The 21,466-nt window shown below is 37.2% G+C and overlaps 1 protein-coding gene across 3 annotated transcripts in view; it reads left to right on the forward strand.

Annotated features, from left to right (window-relative positions):
• The window catches only part of SACM1L (SAC1 like phosphatidylinositide phosphatase), a 61,505-nt gene that overhangs the window by 2,651 nt on the left and 37,388 nt on the right, over window positions 1-21,466 (forward strand). Inside the window, exons 1-5 of one of the 3 annotated variants that reach the window (XM_045529813.1) lie at window positions 12,022-12,171; window positions 12,315-12,460; window positions 14,609-14,706; window positions 17,752-17,826; window positions 19,368-19,495. In XM_045529813.1, the coding sequence (XP_045385769.1) occupies window positions 12,390-12,460; window positions 14,609-14,706; window positions 17,752-17,826; window positions 19,368-19,495 (372 nt within the window). In that variant the 5' untranslated portion in view covers window positions 12,022-12,171; window positions 12,315-12,389. Of the gene's footprint in view, window positions 1-12,021; window positions 12,172-12,314; window positions 12,461-14,608; window positions 14,707-17,751; window positions 17,827-19,367; window positions 19,496-21,466 lie in introns of those variants that run through there. The other 2 variants (XM_045529814.1, XM_045529815.1) reach the window with 2 other exon arrangements.

Consider the following 21,466-nt stretch of genomic DNA (forward strand, 5'->3'; position numbering starts at 1 on the left):
TGGGCTCAAGCTATTCTCCTGCCTCAGCCTCTCAAGTAGCTGGAACTATAGGCATGCACCTGGCTTGTTGGTTTTTAAATGTGGCCTTTGCCCTAAGGAGTATTCTTTTTTGGATGCATTTGGAGGTGGAATTGGTTTCTGACCTATGTAAGAATTGGTGGGACATAGTAACCTAGAGATATATTTTAAGAAAGATCCATACAAAAGAGATAGTTTGACTATTTTATTACAAAACTGCTGCTACAGGGTTTATTCAAATGTTGAAATGCTTGAGATCTTAAGCAATAATTTGTTCTACATTATGCCATGCTTTTTTTCCAGTCCATCTCTACCCTGCTGAAGTTCACCTTCCCAATGCCCTGGTTTCATCCTCTACTTTCCTGCTTAAAATTTCCAATTCTGTGTTATTGAGCTGTAGGATCAAGCCACATTTCTTAGCCATCTGTATTCTAGCCTCTTCATCCCCTAACTTTATTTCCCGTAACTGCCCAATGTTTTTCACCCCGCTATCTGTCAGACTTGGCTCACCCTCTCCTAGCTTTAAGTTTGGGCTTATTTTGATCCTTCTATCTAGAATGACGACTTCTATCCTGATCGCATCCCTGGTAGAGCCAAGAGATCTCAGGTTTTTTTCAGTCAGAACAGACTTGGATTCAGATGTCAACTTTGCTATTTGCTTTGTGTCCTGGGCATGGTACTTAACCCCTCTGAATTGGTTTTTCATCTGGCAAAATGACAATGTTAATACTTCACAGGATTATTGTAAGGTTCGAAAGAGAGTTTAGATGAAATAGTCAGTGTACTTTGTAGATACCTTCTTTGAGAAGCCTTTTCTTTCCACATCTTTCCCTTCACTGAGCTCCAATGGCAGTCTTTACAACTGAAAATGAGATATTATTGTCACAGAGATTATGTTAGAGCCGGATTCCCTCAGCCCCGGGAACAGAATGACAGAGTCACTGAGGCTGTAAAAGGCAAAGGAGTTTATTGACTAGTTCGAACTAGGGTCCAAGCCCCGAGCACCAACGCAGTGGTCTCTTTCCCATGGGCAGGGACCCCGCGCAGCGGGAGTACATGTCTTTTATATTCTTTGCTGGAATTTGTTACAGCCAGTTACCTCTGACAAGGGGACATACGCCCCTCATAGGCTTATTCGCGTATTGATCAGGCCTTGGCCCCCTTATCAGTAAGCTATTCATGGTGGTTTTTCTCTAACTACATTGGAGCATTTTTTTTTTTTTTTTTAGCTCTCTATCGCAACCAAGCGTTAAGCAAGCAAGCCTTGTATACAAAAGCGGACTTTGGCTGTTAGCTATAAGTTAAGCAAGCAAGCCTTGTATACAAAAGCGGACTTTGGCTGTTAGCTATAAGTTAAGCAAGCAAACCTTGTATACAAAAGCGGACTTTGGCTGTTAGCTATAAGTTAAGCAAGCCATCACAGAATTAACTAAAATATTGTTTCAGTCCTGTTCTACAATTAGACACTAAATGTCCATATAATTTACACATTCTCTTTCTTAGGATTGGTTTACAGTGCATTTATTTTCTCATGGGCAAGAGGACTGAAAGCTAGAATGATCAAACCGTACATAGTACTGTTTGAACCACTTGTTTTGCCACCTAGGGATGAAATCATTATGTATACAGTCATATGTCACTTAACAATGGGGATACATTATATGTATTGTTAGGAGATTTCTGTTGTTCGAAGATCAGAGCGTAATTAATTACATAAGTCTACATGGTATAGCCTACTACACATCTACGCTATATGGTATAACCTATTGCTCCTAGGCTACTAATCTGTACAGCACGTTACTGTCCTGAATACTATAGGCTATTGTAACACAATGGTAAGTATTGTGTATGTATACATATCTAAATACAGAAAAGGTACAGTAAAAATACTGTATTGGGACCACTGTCTGTGTGTGGTCTGTCATTGCCTGAACCATTAGAGAGCTCATGACTGTACTTTGTTTCTTCAGTTAGGTTGCATATATCTAGAATGTATTAGAAACACCTTAACATTTAATTCTTCTCTAGTTCTCCTCAGTGCCTAGCATCTTAAAGCCTTGTGCAGAACATCTCCTCAGTGAATCACCTGAGTAAATGAAAGGAATTTTCCAGTATAGACCACCTACCAGCACTTCAAAAAGAACACAGTCTGGGGTAATTTGGAATGTATTCTTTTGAAGAAGCAGCAGCTTAAGTCATTTCATATATGTTATTGTCTTCCCAATGCCTCTGTGAGGTTATAGGTTGATATATGTCCTCTGTCATTGTGGAAGACAGTCAAATAATTGCCCTTGGCCACACAGTCAGATCATACAGCCAAGCCATGGCAGAGCTGGCCTTGAAACACAGCTGGTCCAGAGTCAGTGATCTTTCCATTACACTGCATTATTCAGGTTACCTTTTCTTCTCTTATCAGATTGCTCTTGCCTTAGTCTTTGCACATGCCAGGTATAGAAATGAGTCGCTTATAATCAGAATAGTTGACATGTCCATATGGATTGTTAATATGGAAAACAGAATATTGATTTGCTGAGAATTTAAAATTCATACTTTTAAAAATTCCAGACAGTTCTAAATATCTTATGACTCCTTTTTTCTTTTTAAATTATTTGTGTAAGCATGGCTAATGTCAGACAATGATAAATTTGAAATTACAAAACAATTAGAAATGCCTTATTGGATACATTTAAAGTGTTTTTTATTCGTTTTTTTCTATCTTAAAAGGTCAGCTGAAACTAGATATAAGGCAGGGAATCCTTTAGATACTGAATCAGGCTGCAGCATGCCTCTGAAGAATACTGTTTCCTCAGGAAGTTGCCTTTCTTCTTAAAAGATGCTCATAGCTGTGAGGTCAGTCCTGAGAACAGATGTAAGCTAAGCTGCATTCTGATGAAGACATATGTAATCTATCCAGTACAGTAAACACTCAGATTATTCACACAGCTCTCCATGGAGAGAAGCATGTAGGGCAGCTAAGATTATCCTCATGAATTGGGCACAAATGATAAGGGGTTCGTATCCAAAACATTAGCTGGGTGGGAGTTCAGGCTAGAGAGCCTAAATTAGTGCTAGGCTGTGTCAAATCACTTGCTGTGCTTGTTTTAAATACATATTCCAGGGCCTCACTTTGGGCCTACTGAGTGCAAATCTCAGGAGATGGAGCCTGGGAATCTGCAAGTTCCAGATTCAGTCAGCTGTCCTGGTGGTTCTTAATGCACTCTAAAATGGATTTTAGGACTGGGCACAGCTGGGTGAGGACCAGAGCATGCTAGTAGAAGAGCATTCTTTGGAGGGCCTGGGGCTCTGGAAGATTGTGCTATGGATTAGAACTTCAGATCAGGTGGAGTTTAGACCTGGTCCTGTGAAGAAGTCTGGTTGTTAGAGATAATGGGTTTTAGGGCATATAGGGAACAGGGAGTAGATGGGACCTAGAGGTTTTGAGAAAGAAGATCAAATTGGAATAAATTGGCTTCCTAGAAACACTAGTTGATGTTGGGATTGGATTGGGCCACTGGGGCACCTGTGGTGAATCTGGGCTGTAGGAGAGGCAGCCAAGGAGGGGCTCAGTGAGGACACTGGCAGAACCCACAGGGAGGATGAATGAGGGCTGCGTATGGGTGTAGTAGGCTCAGAGGACCCTTCTTTACTAAGCTCTTACTTTTTGTTGACCAAACCTAGTATAACCAGAGGTATATTAAATTTGATCATTAAGACCTTATGTTAATTCTTTATGTAGGATTTTTGAGGAAATATATTCTTGCTACAGTTTTATGACATGATAATCACCATGCTCCTATGTAAATAGTAATTTTATTATTATTTTTTGATCGTGGTAAAATACACATAACATAAAATTTACCATTTTAACAATTTTTAAGTGTACAGTTCAGTGTCATTAAGCCCATTCATATTGTTGTACAGCCATTACCAGCATCCATCTCTAGAACTCTTTTCATCTTCCAAAACTAAACTCTGTACCCATTAGACAACTCCTCATTTCTGTTTCCCCAGCCCTTGGCAACCAGCATTCTAATTTCTGTCTCTCTGAATTTGACTCCTCTAGGTGCCTCATTTAAGTGGAATAATACAGTATTTGTCCTTTTGTTACTGGTTTATTTCACTTAGCATAGTGTCCTCAGAGTTCATCCTTGTTGCAGCATGTGTCAGAATTTCCTTCCTTTTTAAGGCTGAGTAATATTCCATTATATGTATATGCGTCATTTTGTTAACCTGTTCATCTGCTGATGGACACTGAGTTTGCTTCCACCTTTTTGGCTATTATATACAAATGCTGTTATGAACGTGGGTATGTGGATGTCTTTTTGAGACCTTACTTTCAGTTATTTTGAGTATATACCCAGAAGTGGAATTGTTAGATCATAGGGTAATTCTATTTTTAATTTTTAGAGGAACCACCATACTGTTTTCCTGTAATGGCTTCACCATTTTACATTCCCACACACAATGCACCAGGTTTCCAATTTCTCCACATCCTACCAATACTTGTTATTTCCTATATTTTTTCTTCTTGATAATAGCCATTTTAATGGGTGTAAGAGTGGCAAGTAGCAATATTTTTGAAGTGGGTTAATTTTACTCACTGATTTGACAGGATTTTGAAGAGGTCAGTTGTTGCCTGAAATATGTTATGAATGTTACATGCAGAATAAAAGTATGTTTTCAGATACTAGAAAATCATAATGCCAACACTGAAAGAAATTAAAAATAATATCTGATATTTATACTACAATTAGATATATTGCTTTTCTTGAAATTTAACAAGGGTAATTTGTTTTTTTTTTTTTTGGAGACAGAGTCTCACTCTGTTGCCTGGGCTAGAGTGAGTGCCATGGCATCAGCCTAGCTCACAGCAACCTCAAACTCCTGGGCTTAAGCGATCCTACTGCCTCAGCCTCCCGAGTAGCTGGGACTACAGGCATGCGCCACCATGCCCGGCTAATTTTTTCTATATATTTTTAGTTTTCCAGCTAATTTCTTTCCACTTTTAGTAGAGACGGGGTCTCGCTCTTTTCTTGCTCAGGCTAGTCTCGAACTCCTGAGCTCAAACGATTCACCCGCCTCAGCCTCCCAGAGTTGCTAGGATTACAGGTGTGAGCCACGGTGCCCGGCCATGGGTAATTTCTTAAAAGCACTCTTAAGAGCTATTGAATCCCAGGTAACTATAAGATTAAATGCATTTGTATTAAGTATCATAGCTAGAATTGCCTTTGTTGAACTTAGCTTTTAGTCCCTTTTGATTTCTTTTTCTTTTTTATCCCATATTTGGGTAGTAAGCCTTAAAACCAAATAGTCAACTGAATGAAAGTAGTCAAAATAGAAAGCAATTATTATATGAATATTGTGCTATTTTGATATATCTTTCATAATATTTGGAAACCAGAATTCTGGGTAGATATTGAATCCCCTTGTCTTGAAAGAAACTTGGTAGAATTCTTGTTCAGTTAGAGTTGATAGTTAATAGTGAGTTGGATTCTGATCACCAAATAGCTTATATAGGACCAGAGTCCTTTTTGGTATACAGTCTTACTGTGAACTTTAGACATCTGTTATCAACAGCATAGATAATGACCAAGTAATCTTCTTGGATGGAATCTTAACTCCTAAAATCTTTTTTATAAAATAAGTAATGTGATAGAGTTTTTTGGAAATATGGGGCATCACAGTAATTGTGGGCCATTCTTTTTGCAATAAAGAGAGGATTTTTTCCCCTAGATTTTTGATTATCATTGAGTCTTTTGTCTTGGTTTCCATGATGTTCATCAGTTTCCATGTATTTATTACATTGAGAACTCAGTGTAGCTGTGATGTTATAATTTTATATATGTATATAAATACATGTTTTTATCCATGGTTCCTGGCTGATAACTCCCATAGCCCTTGTTACAGTCTTTTGTATAATGCTGGGGCACGTTAGGCCTCAGTAGTAGGCCTCAGGAAACAGAAGCTCTCTGATGTCCTCCTGTCCTCCTTTCACCTGTCCAAGGCAGGACTGTAATCTGATTGTGGGTCAAAAGACTCTCATTTCAGAGAGGGTCCTGCTCCACACCCTGGAGGAAGGAATGCCACACAGGGAGGCCAAGAAAAGTCTGAATAGACAGGCCTTGCTGGGTTTAGGTTACACACTTTTTGTCCAGTCACATTTTTACGTGGTTGTCAATCATGCCTATGTAAATGAAGCCTCCACAGAAACCCAGAAGGGCTGGGTTTGCAGAGCTTCCGGACAGCAGAACACGGAGCTTCCTGGAGGGTGGCGCTCCCAGGGAGGGCATGAAAGCTCTGTGCTCCTTTCCCTCATGCACGTCTCTTCATCTGTATCCTTTGTAATATCGTTTATAAAAAACCAGTAAACGTGTATTTCCTTGAGTTCTGTGAGCTGCTCCAGCAAATTAATTGAACCCAAAGAGGGGGTCATGGAAACCCCAATTTGAAGCTGGTGGCTCAGAAGGTCTGGAGGCTTGGACTTGTGACTGGTATCTGAAGGAGCGGGCAGGCTTGGGGACAGAACCCTCACCCTGTGGAATCTGTTGCTATCTCCAGATAGACGGTGTCGAAAGTGAATTAGAGGACACCCAGCTAGTGTCCGCTGCTCGGTGTGTGGGGAAAAAAAATCCCCATATTTGGTCACAGAAGTCTTCTGGGTTGATGATTGTTGTGATGTAAGAGAAAACTTTCACAATCTGAGAGTTTTTCCCAAACAATAGCCTGTTGACTCTGGTTAATTTTGAAAAACTCCAGGCAGAACATGGCTTCATTGACACTATTAACTTTCTAGTCAGAGAATGCACTACTCTCTCTTTCTTTTAAAATCCAGTTTAAAACTTGACCTGTCAAGATCTTTTCTTAGCTAGGAGAAGGGAAAGCTATGTTTAAAATTCTATTTACTCTCAATGAGCCAAAAAACAAACAAACAAACACAAAAAAACAAACACTTGTTAAGGATCATATGTTAAAAAAAACCAATATAGGTATTTGCTGATTAGACACGCTGTATTCTCTAAGAAAATTGATAGAGTTTCTTCTACCTTCTTATTTGAGAAATACCAAAGAGAATGAAATAAACTCAGAGTCTTTGGTTGCAGAGACTTGGTGCCCTGTTTGGTAAAGATTTGAAAACAAAAATAGCAATAAGACAACACACACCAGCAAAAAATTACACTACTGAATGTTTACTCAATTGTTTTTGACCGTCAATGCCAAAGAGTTAAGGTTAATCTCACTGAGTTTTGAAATGAATCTTGGGGAGCATAAAACAAATATACTTTAGATTAGTATTAAAGCCAATTAAAGAGTGGTAGGAAACGAGAGGAGAGGAAGAGAACAGCAAAGCCTATGTCTGTGTCTGTGAGTTGGGATGACACCTGCTGTTATGATTAATGGCATTCTGAATTATCACTTATAATTACTATCCCTAGAAATGTTGATTAGCCAGCAGTCATTGTTCATATCTTCATTGCTCCAATTTTTAAGCCTAGAGACATTATCAGAATAGCCTGATGGCAGCTCCAGCAACTTAGATCCTAGCAGCATCTCTCTGAGAGGTAAGATCAAGTAAAGGCCCTAGGGCCCTTGAGCTAGAGCTCTCTACCTTGATCTGTAAGTACTCTTATTTTTATATGTTGTTATTTTAATACATCTTTTAAACTTAATTTTTAAATTTCAATTTCATACATATATATAGTTTAAAAGTAAACAGTACACAAAGCTTATAATAACAGGGGTCACCCTTCTGCACTTCCAATTCCCACTGTCCTAGAGGCTTCTACTTTTTTTTTTTTTTTCCTTTGGAGACAGTCTTGCTCTGTTGCCTGGGCTAGAGTGCCGTGGCATCAGCGTCAGGCTAATTCACAGCAACCTCAAACTCCTTGGGTTCAAGCAATCCTTTTGCCTCAGCCTCCTGAGTAACTGGGACTATAGGCAGGTGCCACCATGCCCAGCTAATTTTTTCTATGTATTTTTAGTTGTCTGACTAATTTCTTTCTATTTTTAGTAGAGACGGGGTCTCGCTCTTGCTCAGGCTGGTCTTGAACTCCTGACCTCGAGTGATCCTCCCACCTTGGCCTTCCAGAGTGCTAGGATTACAGGCATGAGCCACTCCATCTGGCCAGAGCCTTCCACTTTTAACTTTTTAAGTGACTTATGCTATTTTACTCCATATTTCTAAACAACATGGTTATACTGCTGTTTCCTGATTTTTTTCAGTTTTAGTCATCTGATGACTTTCTACTTCAGAAGATTCAAATTTAGCTTTTATGTGTCTCTCTTTCTCTGCTCTCAATATACTAAATCATTCAGTGTTAATTATATAGCTGTGGTTCAAATGAAGCCCCATAGTATAACATAATTACTTGTTCTGTTTTTTTCTTTTCCTGGCATTAAAGAGTGCCTTGGTTCTTTTTCTTTGCATGACTTTTTAATATGTACCTACTGCTAGTTAATCTTCAGTCTCTCTGACAGAGCAATGTAACTGTCCAACATGCCAGGTAACTGTCAATTCATTTTCTCTGTGAGACTTCCCTCTGGGAGTCCCTATCCTCCTACTTAAATCTGGGCTGGTTCTTCTTTAGGCCTATTGCATAGCTGTTGTCTTAGGACCTCTACTCACAGTCATCATGACAATTCCTCTTACCTCTCCTATTTTGGATTTCAACTCTGTTGATGTACCGTCTCATTTTGGTGGAACACATCTTTTCTTCTTTCTAAGAAAGAGTGAAAGAGAGGTATTTTTTGAGACATTGTATGTCTGAAAATCTTTTCATTCTTCACCTACGTTTGTTTGGTAAGTGTGGCTAAATATAGAATTTGCATTTGGAAATTATTGTCCTTCAGAATTTTAACAACCTTTCTGTTGTGTTGCTGTTAAATAATCCAATATTGTGGCTGTTAAATACTTCATTCTCTTGATTTTTTTTTCTGTGTGTGTCAAAACCGTAGAATCATCTCTGTATGGTATTTTGAAATTTTGTGCTTAATATGCCCCTGTGTATGTGTTTTCCATTTCGTTGGTGGGTCTTTTTAGTATAGAAACTTGTCCTTTGGTCTGAAAATTTTCACTATTTCTTTGATAATTTCTTTCCTTTTTTCTTGTGTGTTGTTCTGGAATTCCTGCTAAGTGGATGCTGAACATCCTGGATCATACCTCTTTTTCTTCCTTTGTTTTTCCTTTTTTTCTCCCTCCTCCCTTTCTTCTCCTTCTGTCTTACCTTATCTTCCTTTCTTCCTTCTTAGGCTTTCCTACTTTTTGGCTTTTTCTGCTCTGTTTTCAAGGAGAGTTCTTCAATTTTATCTTCTAAACTTTCTGTTGAATTTTCATGTTATTATTTCTGCTATCAGTTACAAGAACATGTTCATGCTCTCTTTTGTAACACCCTGTTCTTGTTTCATGAATGCAGTGTTGTCTCTCTGAGGCTATGAGTGATAAATGTGTTTTGAAGTTATATTCTGTTCTCAGCATACTTTGTTTACCCAAACTTATTTTTCTGCTTATTTTGGTCTGTCTGGTGTGATGGAAACTTTTTTCAAATATCTGACCCTTGGTTGTTTCATTTTTAAGAATGAGGCGCTAAAAAAACTGATTGAAAGATCTATTTGTGGGTTAGGACTTGTCAACTGGTGGCCCTCACTGTAGAGTGATTGTGTTGGAATTCACTGGGGACCCCTAAATGTCAGTGGTTCCTAATGTATTCTCTTGGGCCAGTTTCTTCAGAGACTGCCTTCAAAGCTCCCATGGAGACTGGGGGAGGGAGTTGATGTAAGCTTGGCCACCAGCATTCTGGGAGCCTGGCCGAGGAAGCAGGTTGGATGATTTTACCAATCTGTGAACTGACCTTCTCTGTCCCCTCACTCTGCTTGGCTCACTCATCTGGTCTGCAGCTGTGTCTGGTGTCTGGAGTCCAGAAATTCTCTTATGAAATCATTCTGAACATTAAACCTCAGGGGGCCAGGCGAGGTGGCTCACGCCTGTAATCCTAGCACTCTGGGAGGCCGAGGCGGGTGGATCGCTTGAGGTCAGGAGTTCAAGACCAGCCTGAGCAAGAGCGAGACCCCCGTCTCTACTGAAAAAAAAAAAAAATTATCTGGACAACTAAAAATATATAGAAAAAAATTAGCCGGGCATGGTGGCGCATGCCTGTAGTCCCAGCTACTCGGGAGGCTGAGGCAGTAGGATCGCTTAAGCCCAGGAGTTTGAGGTTGCTGTGAGCTAGGCTGACGCCACGGTACTCACTCCAGCCCTGGCAACAAAGCGAGACTCTGTCTCAAAAAAAAAAAAACCTCAGAGTCAGGGAGGGCAGGTGCCTGGACACTATGAGTTTAGATGGTGATCTGATTGCTCCTTATACAAACTTCAAACTGCCTCACACCCCTCTTTAAGTCAGTCTCACTGCCTCACTCTCACCCCCGCCATCTGCTCACCCTAGGCCACCAAGTGCTTATTAACCTTTCCCTCTACTTTTTGAAGCTTTTCAGCACTCTGCTGTTGGAATCTTCTTATTTTATTCACCTTTACCTCATAGACAATTAGATTCTGTGGTACAGTTAATTAGCCAATTTCCAAGAACTTTTCCTTTTCCAAACCTGCATTTGAATGGCTAGTATCTCCCCACAGCCTGTACCCAGCTGATGCAGCTCCCCAGATTCCATCTTCTGAGAGAAGATCTAGACTTTTTCTGTGGAGGGTTTTCATTCTCAGAAATTCATTTCATTCTACCTCAATTAAAGTTTTAAGGTATTGATTTTTCTCATTTCGTATGTGTCTATCCAGACTTGCAAGTGTCATATATCGTAGTTCTTTTCAAAAGAAAGTTCATTTTCTATCTTGGTAATTTTAAAGATGCTGAGCACATAGTGAAGTCATTAACTTTGACTGTGATTATTAGGACTATGACAATTAGTAAAGGCTTAGTTCTATAGCTATTTTTTATACATGATTTGAGCTCTTCATTTAAGATGTATGTGCTTTATCATTGTTCCCACAACCTTCCCTGTCAGTTTTAAATTTAATATCAAATTGGGGAAAACTTTTTAATTGCTTATAATAGGAATAGTTTTTTTTTCTGTGTGTGTGTGCGTGCGTGTGTGCATGTATGACTTTTCTGCTCTTATAAACACTTGATTTTACAATAAATATTTTATCACTGACTGAAATGTACCCATTGAATTATACCCCAAATTTTTATATGGAAATAAGTGTGACCTTTTCAGTTCATTGATTTCATTCAGATAATTTATTTTCATTATAGAGGTTTTACATGCATTTATATAGATACCGGGAGAGTGTAAGAAGGATGAGCTATCGAGGGCAAGCAATATGTATTTATCTGTTGGCTATTTATTTATTTAGATGCAAGCTTTATTTGCATTCTATACAAAAGTGGAGGAATTTGATTTCTGAGATTGTATGGTGAATAATCATTTTTATATAAAAATAGCATTAGTTATTGAAGAAGTAATATATCCCATTTGTCTGGAGAAATAAATTGTGGCAACTCTTTCCCTCCAAATACAGCTGTAAACTTAGAAGAATGTAGGCCTCTCAGTAGTGTGAAGAAAATGGATGTAATAAAACCATGGACTTTAATCTGTGGTCAAAACTATATAGCCTTCCTTGAACCTTTTCTGAAGCCTGTAACTTTGTCTTAGATATAAAACTAAAGCAGCCAAATAGGAGCAGTGGTAATTGCTTTGTCAAGAGATGAATGACATTAAAAGAGTAAAAAAGCATTAAAATAAGCCTGGCGCAGTGGCTCACACCTGTAATCCTAGCACTTTGGGAGGCCAAGGCAGGAGGAAAGTTTGAGGCCAGGAGTTTGAGATCAGGCTGGGCAATATAGCAAGACCCCATCTTTACAAAAAAATTAAAAAATTAGCCAGACATGATGGTGCACATCTGTAGTTTAAGCTACTGGGGAGGCTGAAGTGAGAGGATTGCTTGAAACCAAGAAACATTAAAACCCAGTGGTCTAAGGTCATTTAGTAAAATAATAATCATACCTCCATTTCGTGAAGTCTCCTCTTACTGCTGGGCATATCACTGGTATTCTCTCATTTACCCTCACCTTTCAGTTATCTCTTCAGTGGAGAGAAAGCTGAGCCTGGCATCAAGGAGTGAGATCCTTCCCGCAAATGAATTTTTAGGTACCTAGTGTTTGGGTTTCTAGGTGGCAACTTTTTAAAAACCATTTTTATTGGAAAATCTTTAATTTAAATTTTATTAAACTAAAGCTGTTTTAAAATTTCTTAAACTAATTGTAAGTAACAGTATTTTTTTGACTGACTAGGGTCTATTTCGAACACAACAATGTATGTGTGCCAGCCTACCAAAGGATGATGTCTTCAAATTCTAGTAATGTAGTATGGTGAACAAAATTACAGTTTTTAGACTCTTACAAACCTGGTTTGAATCTCAACTCCATGCCTACCATCGGTGAGTCCCTGAACAAACCACTGAACTTCCTGACTCAGCTATTTTATTTATCATCTACCTTGTAGTCCCTAGTGCTTGCGTAATGCTTACTTAGTACACGGTAGCTTGTCAGAATGTTATTGGCTTAGACGTGGAATGCAGCTTTTGCTTGCATAAAATGTATTCTGCAGATACGGACTGAAATATTGGATTTTTAAAAATGATTTAACAGTAGAGGTAACTACCCTAAAATGAGTAAATAGTTTGGAAGTTCTTTATGTTTCTTTTATTTTTGTTTCAGGATCTCTTACTTTGGTTTCTTTTTATAGCTTTATTGAGGTTTAGTTGACATACGATAAATTGCACGTATTTAAAGTGTATAGTTTGATAAATTTTGACATATTTTTACACCCATGAAACCATTGCCAGAATTACGCTAGTAAACAATCCATCACCGTGAAGTTTCCTTGTGCCTGTAAAGCCTCCTTTTTCTCTCTCCCTGCACAAGTTAGTCATGTGTACTGTATGATCCAGTGGTTCCAAGTCTTGGTAGTTACCCAAGAGAAATGAATGCATATGTTTGCCTTAAGACTTGTTTGTACAAGAATGTTTGTAGAACCTTTATTCATAATAACCCCACACTGGAAATGACGCAAATAGGCATCAACAAGTGAATGGATAAACAAATTGTGATATATCACACAGTGTAATACTATTCAGTAACAAAAAGTAATGCACTGTTATATTGAGGTTGAATTGAAAACTGCCATATTTGAAGCAGATTTACTTTCTTTGTTGCTTTCTGCATGGTACTGATTTTCATTCACTTAGCATATCCCCCCAGATATATGCTAGCCTAATATTAAGAAGTTAATAACAGATCAATCATAAGAGGGCATAAGCTACATTTGGATAATTAAGGATTGATTATTTCTCAGAGAACTTATAGTCAAAAATAGTACAAATTGTTTTGCTATAGGACTTGTTTCTATAACACCAAATAGCTTATACACAATTGGTAAACTAGAAATGATGTCCATGATGGTTGTGTGGGTTTGTATAAGACTTTTCTTAGGCATGGTGAGCCAGAATAATGGGAGTAGAATTAAAAAGGAAAGGAAAAGCCCTCAGATTGGCTGCTGCACAAACAGAAATTCTTTCAAGTCTGGTTTATGAACAGTAAAGATTAGTTTCTGGAAAAACAATATAGTTCCTGGACATAGCCTGCCTCCCCAGCCTTGCTCAGCTTCTGGAAAGTTGTACTTCCCCTGTGCCTACCTTAACAACGTCCTCAGTCAGTGGTCTAGAGTTCTGCTTCAATCTGCATTGTTAGTGCCTGCAAGCCTGCATTTTCACTTTATTGTTTTTGTTAATTTTTCATATTTCCTGAGTCAGTCCCTAACCATGCTGAGTTGCTTGCCTGAACTATGTAAGTTATCTCTTGAGGAACCAACTGTTATTTTTGCTAGACTCTGGTTGCAAAGTTGCATAAATCTTGAGTAGTCTATCCCAAACCTATTTTTATTCCTTTTATTTTATTTTTTATTTTGCAAACTGAGAAGTTTTTTTTTCAGGAACATGTGGCATTCTAACAAAAAACACCCAAATGTTAAAGTAATTTATTTTAAACAATTTCCTGGAGATGTTTTATTAAAAATACATTTCTTAGTATTTTTAGCTAATACATCTTGCTTGCTGTGTGTCAAGTGTTCTCAGTGCTTACCAAAGATTAACTCATTTAATCCCCATAACAATGCTATGTGGTAAGTCTAGTATTATCCTTATTTTACAGATAAGGGAATAGGAGGATCAGAGAGGATGAGTAATTTACCTAAAGTCACACAGCACTGGTAACCTGGTTCTATAGACTGTGCTCCTACTATGCTACATTGCCTTCTGCACAATGTTGAATATAATAAATTAGATTTGGTTATGCTTTTCTTATAAAATTCAAATTAATGGTTTTATAGCAAATTAAAACCTTGTGAGCATTAAATATACAACTGAAAAGAGTTTCATGAACTCACAAGGACAGCAAACTTCAGAGATTCATCCATTTAGACGCTGGGAAAATGGTGGTAATTTATACCCTGCTATAATTGTTAAATAGCTTTTAGAAGTGTTGATTTCATTTAATTTAGTTATTTATGCTTTTAAATTTCTTCTTAGGCATATCACACCTGAAAAATTTTATGTGGAAGCTTGTGATGATGGAGCGGATGATGTACTTATCATTGACCGTGTGTCCACAGAGGTTACCCTTGCAGGTATTTTATAGCCAGATTTAGAAGTGTCTGAGAGAGACTTTATATATAAATTGCAATAATTAGGATAAATTACTCAGAGGTATGTTAATGTGTGAATCTCTTGAGTGCCTTGTTATTAAAATTTTAATTCTTGTCCGGGCGTGGTGGCTCACGCCTGTAATCCTAGCACTCTGGGAGGCCGAGACGGGTGGATCACTCGAGGTCAGGAGTTCGAGACCAGCCTGAGCAAGAGTGAGACCCCGTCTCTACCAAAAATAGAAAGAAATGATTTGGACAGCTAAAAATCTATATAGAAAAAATTAGCTGGGCATGGTGGCGCATGCCTGTAGTCCCAGCTACTCAGGAGGCTGAGGCAGTAGGATCGCTTCAGCCCAGGAGTTTGAGGTTGCTGTGAGCTAGGCTGATGCCACGGCACTCACTCTAGCCCGGGCAACAAAGTGAGACTGTCTCAAAAAAAAAAAAAAAAAAAAAAAAATTTAATTCTTGCTACCCATTTAATTTGTATGCATTAATTTTATGCCATCTCCTTTTTAAGAAAATGAGAAATGATATTGAAAATTTTAAGTAGCATTTTACTATCTGTAAGCGTTTAAAAACATAATTATTTTTTTATTTGTTCCCTTATGTGTATTCTAATAGGATTGGCTTAGATGTCTAAGCACCTTTCTAGCTCTAAGATTTAAGGTATATGAGTGTGAAAAAGTTGTTATATTTTGGTTTTGCTTCTTTGCAGTGTGAAAAACAATTTTTATTTCAGTTGTGTGGAACACTGATTTCTGTACAGATTAATGCAAAATAATTTTGGTGACAAATTAATGTACCATGTGATATCGTATTTTGAATTTCATGTTTCATTTGTTTAAAAATTCCCATTTGCCTCCAGAGTTTTACATTTGTTTTCTTCCTAAGGTATAATATTTGAATAACCATAGAGTAGGCATTCAGTAAATATCCTTTGAATAGATAAAGTGAAATATGAAAATATTTTCAGTGGGATAAAGTGTAAGATAAGTATGGTTATAAAATTTCTCTTTCCTTGGTTATGTGGTTATTCTATTAAGTACCATATATAGTTTTTCTTTGACCAAATGGAATTAGAGCTCTGTTATAGTTTGATAATTTGGCATTTCCTATTTGTCTGTTGCATGGTGGCTGCTCTCCAAAGATAGCTGATTAGTTTTAACCAATGTTGGTATAATTGTCCTAAAGTTTAATTAGACTACTTCTTTATACCATACTAATACAAGGTAATGTCTTATAAGAACTTTAGTATGGGTGTATTTTCAATTCATTTTGACCTATCAGTGACATGTTATTTGTAGGTAGAGATTGCAGACCCATTTGAATAGATTGAAAAGCTAAAAGTCATAAATAGTTTGGATGTAAAGATGATGATACAAAGTAGATGATGAAATTTAGATCCAAAGTCAGTGATGAGGGGCTGACTTGCTGACAGTTTCTCAGCCAGTTTCTTTTTGTTATTAGGAATGCAGACTGTGGCTATGGAATGATGGATTTTTTTCTTCCATGAAAAACTAACATGTATTCTAGAAATTACCATAGTTTTATTGCTATTACACTCCAGGTAGTATAACTTACAGCTCTATCGATAGTATTTTTAAGTTTATTAGATAATCCCAGTATGCCCAGAATTTTCTCTGAGCTTTTTCCTGGGCTGGTATTCCTATTTTTCATGTTAGTTAATTGTGGCATAACATTGCTAAGTAAACTGAATCATTAAGAGAAACAGAAGTGAATTTTAGACCTTATTCAGAATTAATTATTTAGAATAAGAGAATTACTGTTATGACTGACTTTAAGAACCAGGGCTTAAGTTTACAACAGTGTTTCTAAAATGGGTTTCAGGATGATAATAGGCTGTAATTGAAAGAAAAGTTATATAGCCACATAAGTTTGGGAAACCTTGGATTAAACAGTGGAACAGCTTTCTTTTACTGTAGGCCTTCCCAGACCTTTGTTCTGTTAATGTGCATTGTGACTCTTTCTTTAGGAGAGGGAATAGAGATAATTTGGGATGCAGCAAAATAGGCTAATTTGATTATGGAACTTCCTCCCCCCCCCAAACACACCTTTTGGGCATTATTTTCTAATGAAACACATTGGCATAAGGTTTAAGAATTGTGAAATGAATCCTATAATCTAAGATACTATTTTATTAATAAGGATATTATTGATAAAAATGAGAGTTAATGAGGATGCCTCCTTGCATACCTGTATATATTGCTGTTAGGCATGAAGAAGAAGCTTTTCCTTTTTGCTTCCTTCCTTGCATCTTTGCCTCCATTTCCCACATTCTTAGATATGGTTAGGCAAGTCTTTTTTTTTTTTTTTTTTTTTTTGTTGTATTCTGTTAGTTATATGTTAAGGTTAAAATCTTGTCTCAAACTCCCACTTCCATTTACTCTCTAATTCTCTTAAAGGGGTAAGTAGTTAGTTTCTGGCAAGAGGTTGAATAAATTTTTGTTGAAAATTGACATTAGAAATAACGTAGGCTAGGCACAGAGGCTCATACCTATAATCCCAGTGGTTTGGGAGGCCCAGGCGGAGGATCACTTGAGGCCAGGAGTTTGATTGAGACCAGCCTGGGCAATATAGCAAGAACCTGTCTCTAAAAAAAAAAAAAAATTAGCTGGTTATGGTGGCACGCATAATCATAGGTTACAGTGAGCTATGATTATGCCACTACACTCCAGCCTGGGTGACAGAGCAAGACCCTGTCTCTTAAAAAAAGAAAAAAGAAAAAGAAAGAACTTACAATTTAGCTGATGAGGAAGCTGAACCATGTTACTTTTGACACTATATTCTAGATAGGCAAAGGCCTTTACTTTATATGTAACATGATCATCTTTATTTTATGTTCTGCCAAAATGGAGGTCTAACATTAATGAAGGAATGTTGCTTTCTTAGAACAAATCATGCAAATTGACTTAGTTGAAGTAACTATTGAAATCAAACTGAATTTATATTTCTTTTGGTGAGCTTTTTCTATGTGATTTTTTTTTCTTTCTTTTTTTTCTTTCAAAGCCAAGAAAGATGTTCCTCCTTCAGCTGTCACAAGACCAATATTTGGTATACTGGGCACAATCCGTCTGGTGGCAGGTAAGAGAAAATAAGCTGAAATGAGCAAAGAAAGTAATTAGAGAAGGAAATTAAATTGAAAATATTAGAGTGTAAGATGAAGGCATACTTCATATCATGCTTCAGGCAATAAATCTCTTGGTTAGATATTTGTTATTAATTTCTAAAAGTAATACTCTTCAAATGATTAAATTATCAGCCTGAGGTTCTATTACAAAACAAAGGTTTTGCGTTTTGTTTTATTATAACTAGAGTTGAAATCCCTAGTCAGTTAGACATTTCATAAATTCTAAGAGTATTTAAATAAAAATTTTAATGCATTGACGGACCAGGGTACATCTTCAATCCTATAGTGCATATTAGAGAATGTTACTTGGTGCTTAGTTATTAACAAGGTGATTTTTGCTTATCTAAATTTTGTTCCATTGAACTTTTCTAAAATTCCTCTAGTTTGAGGCACTGTGCTAGATACAGAACTATAAAAGATAAAAGTCCTTTTTGTCCTATAGTTCAGTCAAGTGAGAGAGGCATGTAAGTAGTAAATTACTACAGTACAGCGTGACAAGTGCTAGGAGAGAAATGTACACAGGAGAACTTCCAGGAGGGCACTTGTGGGTAGAGCGTTGAATAGACCTTAAGAACTAATTTAGTGGGGAAGGGTTACTCTGTGATATTTGTAGGAGGAGGAGGCCAGGATCAGTGTTGATGTATTATGCATGATGCTGTGATGATTCCTTGATTCCTAACCACTCATCCTTGTAATATTGTAGTAACCAATTAGTTACACTGCGCCAGCACATTTCTCTACCATATAGAGTGACATGAAGGACATAGGAGTGGTATAGAAGGGACAATACCCTGCAATGGTCAGATCTTGTGACCTATGATGCTTTAAGCTACCTGCTGGGAAATGATTGGCAGAGGCGTGTATGCCTTGGGGATGACAGGCGAGAAAGAAAAGTATTTTCTGTCTCTACTGTCCAAGTGCTAAGACAGCTCCTTTTGTTACCAAAGGCTTTTGCTTTTATCTTTTTTGAAAAAAATTTGACCTTTCAGCAGGAATTTTTCTAAATAATATACTCTTTTTTTCTATTCATAAATTGTAAGGTTGTTTTTAAAATGAGCCTTGACCAGGTGTGGTGGTTCACGCCTATAATCCTAGCACTTTGGGAGGCCGAGGCAGGACGATTGCTTGAGGCGAGGAGTTTGAGACCAGCTTGAGCAATAGCGAGACTCTGTCTCTACAAAAAATAGAAAAATTAGCTGGGTGTGGTGGCTTGCACCTGTAGCCCAGCTACTCGGGAGACTGAGGCAGGAGGATCACTTGAGCCCAGGAGTTTGAGGTTACAGTGAGCTATGATGATGCCACTGTACTCTAGCTGGGGCGATAGAGTGAAATCCTGTCTCAAAAAAATAAATAAAATAAAATGGGCCTTTTATCTGAGTAGCACAATATAGTCTCATTCTGCTAGCCTTTAAAGTTTATACAATAAGGACTCCTACTTTTGTCTTTACAGTTGCCTTTTTGTATGATTATGTGTGTTTGGCTTTGTTTTTTGCAGGTAATTATCTTATTGTCATTACCAAAAAGACAAAAATAGGTGAATTTTTCAATCATGTAATCTGGAAAGCAACAGATTTTGATGTCCTTTCTTATAAGAAGACAATGTTGCACTTAACTGATATTCAGGTGAGAAGTCGCTAATTGTAAAAACCAAATAAGTACCATGGGGTGGAGGGGTTGTGAAATACAAAGAATGTTCAGTGAATTTCTATTAAACCTATAGATCAAGATCATTCTACCTACTTTTCTATGTAGCCATAAAAAATATTTTAAAAAAATCATTCATATGCTTTATTGCTCTTGATTTTTTTTAATGACTCAGTTTGTAAATTATAAAATTTCATTTGGGAGAGAAAAAGGCAAACAGAAAATGCTCATGTAGTGAACAGTCCGATTTAACTTCATGTCTTCTTTGCAAAGAAATAAAAGATACTTTTAAAGTTGTTCCTCTTGTTTCATTTTCTTTTTCCCCCAGAGAATTTTCTGTACTTTAACCACTTGTGAGTATATGTGTATGTGTGTGTTTGTGTGTATGTGTATAAGATGTGTGTGTCTATCTTCAGGTAGTCCTCCTTTTCTTTACACTATACCTGTATGTACAGATTTCAGTTACCATGGCTTGGTTAACACCAGTCCCCCAACAACATGGTTTAAATTTCAGTTACCACGGTATATTAACTGAAGAATTAGTCCACCAAAGATCGAAATGCAAAGAAACAAAAAGCAACAACTCTGGAAGTGAAATTGAAATTGAACATAAGTGGAGCACAAAAGAAGTAGCTGACCATGGGAATGCTGACACTGTCACCATTCAAAAGACTCTAGATATGCAGCCAGAGGTCTTAGTGAAGGTGAATTTATTGACATTAATGATGGAGTGGCTGTGATGAGAAGGATGAAGGTGTCCCAGAGGAAGTGATGCCTGAAACAAATTTAACATTAAAGGGACCCTTGGAGTTATTTCATGACATTGAAAGTGCAAAGGATAAAATGTCAGAAGCTGGTTCAGACTTAGGAAGATGTATGACAATTCACCAAGGATAGAAAAGATATTCTGTATCATAAGTTATATGACAAGAAGGCAGGTACTGTTGAAGCTTCTTTTGATAAATTTTTTATAAAGAAAGAAATTATTTTTAATTCTCAAAGTTTCTTAGGTTTTAAATTAAAATGTGCTAAATAAATATTAATTTTATAATTTTTTCTATACTTTTATAACTAACCGTAAGAGTTTTTTTTTTTTTTTTTTTGAGACAGAGTTTCACTCTGTTGCCCAGGCTAGAGTGCCATGGCACCAGCCTAGCTCACAGCAAGCTCAAACTCCTGGGCTCAAGCGATCCTCCTGCCTCAGCCTCCAGAGTAGCTGGCACTACAGGCATGTGCCACCGTGCCTGGCTAATTTTTTCTGTATGTATTTTTAGTTGTCCATATAATTTCTTTCTATTTATAGTAGAGACGGGGTCTCGCTCTTGCTCAGGCTGGTCTCGAACTCCTGAGCTCAAATGATCCACCCGCCTCAGCCTCCTAGAGTGCTAGGATTACAGGCGTGAGCCACTGCCCCTGGCCAAGAGTTTTTAATATTTTGACAGAAATTTTCAAAGGTCATAGAACAATCATAATTTTTTTCAATTATTAAGATAGTTTAAGATTAGTAAGATTAAAATCGCATGGTAATCTTTACAGTTCCACCCCATTGTACAAAGTATAGACTGCCTGTCTTTATATTCAAACAGTTTCTATTTTTGCTTGAAGTGGGTGTAAAACTTAAATGAATGGCATTGTCTTCGCTCTTCTGACTTAAAACTTTTTAAAAGTCAACATTATGTTTAGAGATTTACACCTATTGAGATGTTATTGTTTTCTAAATGTAATTTTATGTTCAGTGTTTGCTGTTTAACAACTTTAAGTTGTATTTTTACACCTGAGATTACAAAATTGTTTCTAAGGGAAAATTTATTATCCTAAAACATGTAACTTACCTATGGTAAACATTTTAAAAAATAGAATCATAGCACTGTCTTACTAGGTAAAACTGTAGGATATGCTTTTTATACTTTAGAATTTTTTTTACTATGTATATCAAATAATATATATCAG

The sequence above is a fragment of the Lemur catta genome, chromosome 18, assembly GCF_020740605.2.
Source record: "Lemur catta isolate mLemCat1 chromosome 18, mLemCat1.pri, whole genome shotgun sequence".
In the NCBI taxonomy this organism is placed as follows: Eukaryota; Metazoa; Chordata; class Mammalia; order Primates; family Lemuridae; genus Lemur; species Lemur catta.